Here is an 8,488-nt window from a genome sequence, read left to right as displayed (position 1 = left end):
TCACCGAACAAAACAAGCTCCAGCGGACCGAGGGAATTGTCCAAAACAAAAACACACATGCTGGAGTACCAGGACAAAACACAGTTCAGGAGGCCGGCCCAGAGGCTCACAGCTCAGAAGTCCAGGACAGTTTATCTTCTGAGGCCGGCCACGTCGGCGACACAGCTCCGAAAGCCGACCGAGTGGAAGGCAGCGGTGGCGGAGCGGAGGCAGTTCAGGGGGCCGACCGTGCACATGGCAGCGGCGGCGACGAGGAAACCGTTCAGGCGGCCGACCGTGCGGACAGCAACGGCGGTGACGAGGAAACAGTTCAGGCGGCCGACCGTGCGGACAGCAACGGCGGCGTCTAGGAGGTCGTCCATAGTGACGATGACGCTCCACCAGCGGCCTGGCAGATGACCGCCGATGTCGAGGCGGCAGTTTGGGACCCGAAGGTGGCGTGGCCGTCGCAGCACCAGACGAGACCGAAGCAGAGGCTGGACCAGACGAGGCAGCTGATGAGGATGCTGAAGCAGAGGCCGGACCAGGCGAAGCTGAAGCAGAAGCCGGACCAGGCGATGCTGACGAGGATGCTGGAGCCGGGCCAGGCGATGCTGAAGACACGAAGGCTGGAGCCGGACCAGGCGAGGCTGAAGACACGAAGGCTGGAGCCGGACCAGGCGAGGCTGGAGCAGAGGCCGGACCAGGCGAGGGTGAAGCAGAGACCGGACCAGGCGTGGGTGAAGCAGAGGCCGGACCAGGCGTGGGTGAAGCAGTAGCTGGACCAGGCGACGGCGTGGGTGAAGACACAGAGGCCGCAGCTGGCGAGGATGGAGACACAGAGGCTGCAGCTGGTGGCGATGATGGGTCTTGGGGCTGGACGGGCTCCTCGGGCCCCCCAGCTGACGAGACAGGAGGCTGGCTAGGTTCTCCTGAACCTCCAGCTGACGAGTCTTGAGGCTGGACGGGCTCCTCGGGCCCCCCAGCTGACGAGTCTTGAGGCTGGACGGGCTCCTCGGGCCCCCCAGCTGACGAGACAGGAGGCTGGCTAGGTTCTCCTGAACCTCCAGCTGACGAGTCTTGAGGCTGGACGGGCTCCTCGGGCCCTCCAGCTGGCGAAGCAGGAGGCTGGACGGGCTCCTCGGGCCCTCCAGCTGGCGAAGCAGGAGGCTGGACGGGCTCCTCGGGCCCTCCAGCTGGCGAAGCAGGAGGCTGGACGGGCTCCTCGGGCCCCCCAGCTGGCGAAGCAGGAGGCTCAGCTGGCGAAGCAGGAGGCTAGACGGGCTCCTCGGGCCCCCCAGCTGGCGAAGCAGGAGGCTCAGCTGGCGAAGCAGGAGGTTGGACGGGCTCCTCGGGCCCCCCAGCAGGCGAAGCAGGAGGCTGGACGGGCTCCTCGGGCCCCCCAGCGAAAACAGTCTCTGGACCAGTGGGCACCGGGGCCCCTGGAACACACAGGTCAGAACCAGCAGGCGCACGGGCCTCTGGCAGGCACAGAACAGAACCAGTAGGCACACGGGCCTCTGGCAGGCACGGGTCAGAACCAGCAGGCACACGGGCCTCTGGCAGGAACAGATCAGAACCAGCAGGCGCACGGGCCTCTGGCAAACACAAGGCAGACTGCAGCTGCACAGAGCATTGACCCAGCTCAGGCAGCGACAGCCGGATACAGTCCTCAGCTGGCTTCTTAATCTCCAGGGGTCCAGAGTCGGCCGGGGGCTGGGACCCAGCCTCTGGGGAGGCCCTGGAGTGCGTCACAGTCGCTGGGCTGGCCAGCTGTTGCGGACTGACAACTGCGTTATGTGGTGTGTCTCTCTGCTTGACATGAACAAGTGAAAAACAGTGCTTTTCCGGTTGGATGGACTCGACTTGTAATACAGGCGGAGCTGGTGAAGATGATGGCTGAATAGGTGATAATAAGGCGGATGAGTCTCTTGCCAACTGAGCTATGGACTGTAACCAAGTGTCTAATAGGTCTGGCTGTGACTGTAATGGAGGTGGCGATTGAGTGGCTAACAGAGCTAGTGGCTGCTGGGCGGCTAACTGAGCTACCTGCTGGGCAGCTGGCTCAACAAACACAGCCCCGGAATAAACAGTCATTCGAGCTGGCGAAACAGACGGAGTGTCTTTTCCACTCACCACAGCCGGCAGTTCCGAAGTCCTACTCTCCGGCTGTGGGGCGATGCGCCGACGGCGCGATCGTCGCTTCCTCCCGGGCGAAACCTCCGGCGGGCCGGGCGAAACCTCCGGCGGGCCGGGCGAAACCTCCGGCGGGCCGGGCGAAACCTCCGGCGGGCCGGGCAAAACCTCCGGCGGGCTGGGTTGGGAAGCGGTAGCGGCTGGAGGGCGAAGGTGCAGCTCATGAAGGAGGAAGTCCCGTGCCAGCGGGTGAAGCGAGTCTAGCAGCCAGGAGTGTGCAGAGAGTAGCTGCTGTAGCCTGGCTTCTACAGCGCGGTGGAACTCTTCTTCCTCCTGCTCGAGCCACAGGTTTACCAACCTTGCGACCGTGTCGGTTACCTCCTCCCGAAACTCCTGGGTAGGTGCGAATGCTGCTGGGTCCATGTTGGTCGGCTCGTACTGTCACGGCTGGCGGAGGGAGCCGTGTGGTGTGGAGGAAAAGGAGGACCCAAGATGCAGCGAACTGATGACAGAGTGATGTTTATTTACAAGGTGGTGGTGGTGGCAAAAACAGGCAACTCAACATGAGCAATTACAAACCTAAACTGGGAGAAACTAAAGACAAACCTGAGACCATACAAAAGGGGTGCGGGGCAGAGAGACGCAGAGACAGGAACGAAACACCATAGAATGCAGAGCTACACGGAGGAACGCAGTGATACATGGATGAACGCAGACGAGCCGACGAGGAGCACAGGCAGACACCAACTATAAATACACACACCAGGTAATGAGGAAATGGCACACAGGAGGGGACACAGCTGGAACTTAATGGGCATAACGAGACACAGACCTACAAAGTAAAACAGGAAATCTAGAACCCGAACCGGACACAAGGGGGGAGGACACAGAATAACTAGAACAGAGGGAAATAGTCACAAAACACAAAACGCTGGGTCAACGACCCAGGACCATGACAGATACATAATTTCAAATCATGTACATTATGTATTCTTTTTCAGCTGTCTTTCATGTATGAAAAGAAAAACTTTTTGAAAGTCCTGGGAGAGAAAAATCTGTGCATTTCATTAACTCTCAATTCTTGTTTTTCATTATTCAATTTTCTTTTTTTTTCAGCATTTTGGTTCTTTAATTGCTGTACATGTTCTCTGAGTTCCCCTGTGTTAGTAAAGCTGGCATGATAAAAATATATATCTATACAGGGAGTGCAGAATTATTAGGCAAATGAGTATTTTGTCCACATCATCCTCTTCATGCATGTTGTCTTACTCCAAGCTGTATAGGCTCGAAAGCCTACTACCAATTAAGCATATTAGGTGATGTGCATCTCTGTAATGAGAAGGGGTGTGGTCTAATGACATCAACACCCTATATCAGGTGTGCATAATTATTAGGCAACTTCCTTTCCTTTGACAAAATGGGTCATAAGAAGGACTTGACAGGCTCAGAAAAGTCAAAAATAGTGAGATATCTTGCAGAGGGATGCAGCAGTCTCACAATTGCAAAGCTTCTGAAGCGTGATCATCGAACAATCAAGCGTTTCATTCAAAATAGTCAACAGGGTCGCAAGAAGCGTGTGGAAAAACCAAGGCGCAAAATAACTGCCCATGAACTGAGAAAAGTCAAGCGTGCAGCTGCCAAGATGCCACTTGCCACCAGTTTGGCCATATTTCAGAGCTGCAACATCACTGGAGTGCCCAAAAGCACAAGGTGTGCAATACTCAGAGACATGGCCAAGGTAAGAAAGGCTGAAAGACGACCACCACTGAACAAGACACACAAGCTGAAACGTCAAGACTGGGCCAAGAAATATCTCAAGACTGGTTTTTCTAAAGTTTTATGGACTGATGAAATGAGAGTGAGTCTTGATGGGCCAGATGGATGGGCCCGTGGCTGGATTGGTAAAGGGCAGAGAGCTCCAGTCCGACTCAGACGCCAGCAAGGTGGAGGTGGAGTACTGGTTTGGGCTGGTATCATCAAAGATGAGCTTGTGGGGCCTTTTCGGGTTGAGGATGGAGTCAAGCTCAACTCCCAGTCCTACTGCCAGTTTCTGGAAGACACCTTCTTCAAGCAGTGGTACAGAAAGAAGTCTGCATCCTTCAAGAAAAACATGATTTTCATGCAGGACAATGCTCCATCACACGCGTCCAAGTACTCCACAGCGTGGCTGGCAAGAAAGGGTATAAAAGAGGAAAAACTAATGACATGGCCACCTTGTTCACCTGATCTGAACCCCATTGAGAACCTGTGGTCCATCATCAAATGTGAGATTTACAAGGAGGGAAAACAGTACACCTCTCTGAACAGTGTCTGGGAGGCTGTGGTTGCTGCTGCACGCAATGTTGACGGTGAACAGATCAAAACACTGACAGAATCCATGGATGGCAGGCTTTTGAGTGTCCTTGCAAAGAAAGGTGGCTATATTGGTCGCTGATTTGTTTTTGTTTAGTTTTTGAATGTCAGAAATGTATATTTGTGAATGTGGAGATGTTATATTGGTTTCACTGGTAAAAATAAATAATTGAAATGGGTATATATTTGTTTTTTGTTAAGTTGCCTAATAATTATGCACAGTAATAGTCACCTGCACACACAGATATCCCCCTAAAATAGCTAAAACTAAAAACAAACTAAAAACTACTTCCAAAAACATTCAGCTTTGATATTAATGAGTTTTTTGGGTTCATTGAGAACATGGTTGTTGTTCAATAATAAAATTATTCCTCAAAAATACAACTTGCCTAATAATTCTGCACTCCCTGTATATGTATATGTATGTGTAATGAATCTATCTATCTATCTATCTATCTATCTATCTATCTATCTATCTATCTATCTATCTATCTATCTATCTATCTATCTATCTATCTATCTATCTATCTATCTATCTATCTATCTATCTATCTATCTATCTATCTATCTGATAAATGTAATCCACCAGTCCCTTTATTAGGTACACCTGTTCCACTAATTTCATTTCAGAACAAGCATCAGTATGAGAAAGATTGGTGTTTTAAGTGACTTTGAAGGTGGCATGGTGGCTGATACCAGAGTATTTCAGATGATGCTGATCTACGGGGATTTTCGAGAACAATCATATTTACTCTGAAGCTTAAAAGGAGAAAATATCCAGGGAGCAGCAGTTTTCTGGATGAAAACACCTTGTTAATGCAAGAGGTCAAAGGAGACTGCTCAGAGTGCTTTGAGTTGACAGGAATACAAAGATACAACAGTGAGAATTTAGCATAAATTTAAAGCATCCATAAATCCTGCCTTATATCAACGGTTCAGGCTGCTGGCACTGTAATGGTGTGAGGGATATTTTCCTGGGACACTTTTGGACCCTTCATATCGGCTGAGCCACAGCCTACCCTGCTGACCAGAACAACAAAACGATTTTGGCCCACACCAACATGAACCAAAATCTCTGAGGAGTGTTTCCAGCACCTTGTTAAATCTACGCCACGAAGAATTATGGCATTTCTGAAGGAAGAGGGAGTCTAACTGTGTACTTGCAAGGTGTATTTAATAAAGTGACCAGTGAGTGAATACATACATGACAGTAAAACATAATTTAACTATGGCCAACTCTCTTGTAAACTTTTCAGATCTGTGGTTTGAATGACAGCTAAGCTTCCTGTAGTCTGACTTTAAAGGTGTGCTGCTCTATAAAGATGTGGCACTGGTCTGTTATTAATTTGAGGCTCCAGCACTCTATGGGGTCAAGGCCTGTCTGGCCAAATGAGAGGTGGAGCTTAGCCGCCCAGTGGGCAGTTATAGGAAGGCTCCACTCAGGTAGCTGTTGTATGGACTTAAGTAGGGGATCATTAAATCAGTCAATTATATTCATTTGTATATATATTATAACTTTTGTGTGACCTATTGTGAGTTTTGCTTCTAATCTGTTGGGTTTATTATTAGCAAACAAATTAAACTCAATGTGTTGCAAAGGGGTGATAGTCTGAAACTATAACTAAGCAAAAGGATAAAAAGATTTTTTTTTAAATTATATATATTATTAAAGACATATTATTAATATATTGCAGCAGACACAGGGTCATCATTATTTTGTATATATTTAGGGAGACAAAAGTCATCACTGAAAAAGCAGAAGTTGAGGGAGCTGAGGGGAAGGCAGCTGGATCTACCAGATCCAGATGTGGTTAGAGTAAAACAAAAAGCTAACATGTCATTTGATATCCTGAGGTCCTTTACAAATGCACCCCTGCATTAAACACCAAAATACAAAGTGTCATAGGAAAAGACCTCAGTAACAAAGGCTCGCGTGGGAAATTCTTCTCCTCCTTTCTCCATCACAGCTCTTTCATTCCCTCACACTGCTAAATATGTCACTCTGTTTCTCTCGTGTTTTTGCTCCATAGCTGTTTCAGTCAGGGGCAGCTCATTACGCAAGATTTCATTACACTGTGTAAGAGACACAACATAAATAACTTAATATTGTGTTAACTTGCTCTAATTAGGCCCATAAATTAGTCATGGCCACCTTATGAAAGATGATTTAATTTCACATGGCATCTATCAGCATGTTTGGGATAGTTATGAGTAGAATTTTAAAGAGAACACGGACCTGAAATTTGCTTTGCTTCCACATCACGACATTGTTATAAACAGCATGTATTATTTATTCAATGTAAAATAAACATTTGTCTTGCTTTGTCACTCCTTTAATTGTCTACTGGTGTGTTTCTTATAGACTGTGATTCTTAAAAGTATTTATTGGATCTGTATTTATGAAGCTATAACCAGAAGTCATTAAGCTTGTTAACTAATAAAGAAATAAATTAACGTACTCTTTATTCTTTCTGTTAAAGCTAAGCCACCTTTAAACACATGCTACTGTATTAACCTTTCAGTTGAACCCTACAATATGGGACTCTTATCACTGTCTGTTTCGTCATTAGAGATTCAGAATCCTTCAGGGGTCAGTTTCTTCTGCTCACCAAAAACCTCATCAGTACTGTTGATTAAATCCAGGTTCCAGTTTAAAAAAATCATAAAAAAAAATATTGTGGTATTTTACTGTGTAGTCACCATGTTTCAGCTCTTAGACAGTTGGTTACTCTAACTGATGCAGCTCACCATTCATGACCCTGAGATCCATTCACAGGAGGGTGTGAGTGAGCTGTTGCGCTAACTAGCTCAAACTGTGACTTTTTAGAGGTTTTTCTCGGCTCCCTTGAGCCCTTCAAGCCTTGTTTCCTACTCATGGCTGAAGGGTAAAAACAAACTGTGCTATTCTGTGATCTAACTCAGCTCAAATGTTGACATTCAAGACTCAGATAAAATATCTGAGGAGAAAACTATAAAGGAGAATATCACTTTGACTGCAATTGGGACTGACAGGATACAGCTGGGATCCAGTGGTTAAAAAAGGGGGTGGGCACTGTTTATTTTTATGCCCAAAACTGAAGAATTCCTCTACATAAATGTAGCAAGTCACACTTTTAATGGCTGGTGAAAGAGAAAAGTGGAAATTGATGCTATAAAAGAAAATCTGTTCTTTGTGCTTCTCTGTGATGACCATTACCACCAGATGTTTGCTGACATACGGCTTCTGGTGTGAGGACATTCTTACTAAAACAATAGCTTCTATCTATATATTTACAAAAATAAAATGCTGTGCAAAAGTCTTAAACCACCTCTCATTTTTCAATGTTCAATGTTTCAGTGTTTGCTAGGAAAATGGTACACGGGTGCAAAGATTGATTGAAATTTGCAAACATAAATGAACATGCAGTAAATAAGGTCAAAACAGAGTAACGAGCTTAAAAGTCAATATTTAATATGATATTATTTATACTTTAACAAAACCTGAACTCTCTACGGTAAGCTTTCTAGGAATTTCTTTAAGTAATCTTTAGGAATAGTTCTCCAGGTTTCTTAAAGGACATTTAAAGCTCTTTTTTGGATGTTGGCTGCCTTTAGTTCCATTCCTCTGTCAAGATGATCCCACGCTTTTTCAATAAATTTCAGCTCCGGGCTCTGCGGTGGTCAATCCATGACTGACAGTGATCCATAGTGCATTTTTCTCTCAAGGTGGAGTGTACTCTTACTTGTCCAGGTATGCACTTTGTTAGGGATCATAGTCAAAGACATGACTTTCATATAGGTTAATCTGCTGTACATGGCTTTTTAAGCCTGGTACTTTTCTTCCAGGTGTCTGTGCTGTAGTCCAGGCTGAAATATGTCAGGGTTTTGGCTCTTTGGAAATCCCCTATAGTGCAAAAAATACCGTGTTATGCCTGTCAAACTGTGTTAATATAAAGCATTTTTCATAATTTCACCTACAGAAATGGAGAAAATTATGTTTGTCATGTTTTGTGAGAGGCTGCTAATAACAAAGATATGATTT

General features: G+C 46.8%; 1 protein-coding gene across 1 annotated transcript; it reads right to left on the bottom strand.

Annotated features, from left to right (window-relative positions):
- On the bottom strand, positions 1 to 3,066 carry LOC146690983 (uncharacterized). Its single transcript, XM_085435101.1, has 4 exons — positions 2,116 to 3,066; positions 1,537 to 1,878; positions 1,366 to 1,458; positions 1 to 1,116 (listed from the first exon to the last, which is right to left on the bottom strand). The coding sequence occupies exons 1-4, from the start codon at positions 2,536 to 2,538 to the stop codon at positions 1 to 3; spliced, it is 1,974 nt and encodes a 657-aa protein (XP_085291227.1). The 5' UTR covers positions 2,539 to 3,066.
- Positions 3,067 to 8,488: the final 5,422 nt, after the last annotated feature.

This window comes from Copadichromis virginalis, linkage group LG16 (assembly GCF_057382275.1).
Source record: "Copadichromis virginalis isolate Kocher_CV1m ecotype Utaka linkage group LG16, C_Virginalis_male_GT1.1, whole genome shotgun sequence".
Lineage (NCBI taxonomy): Eukaryota > Metazoa > Chordata > Actinopteri > Cichliformes > Cichlidae > Copadichromis > Copadichromis virginalis.
Note: the sequence above shows the minus strand (reverse complement) of the source record. Positions and strands in the feature narration are given on the sequence as shown.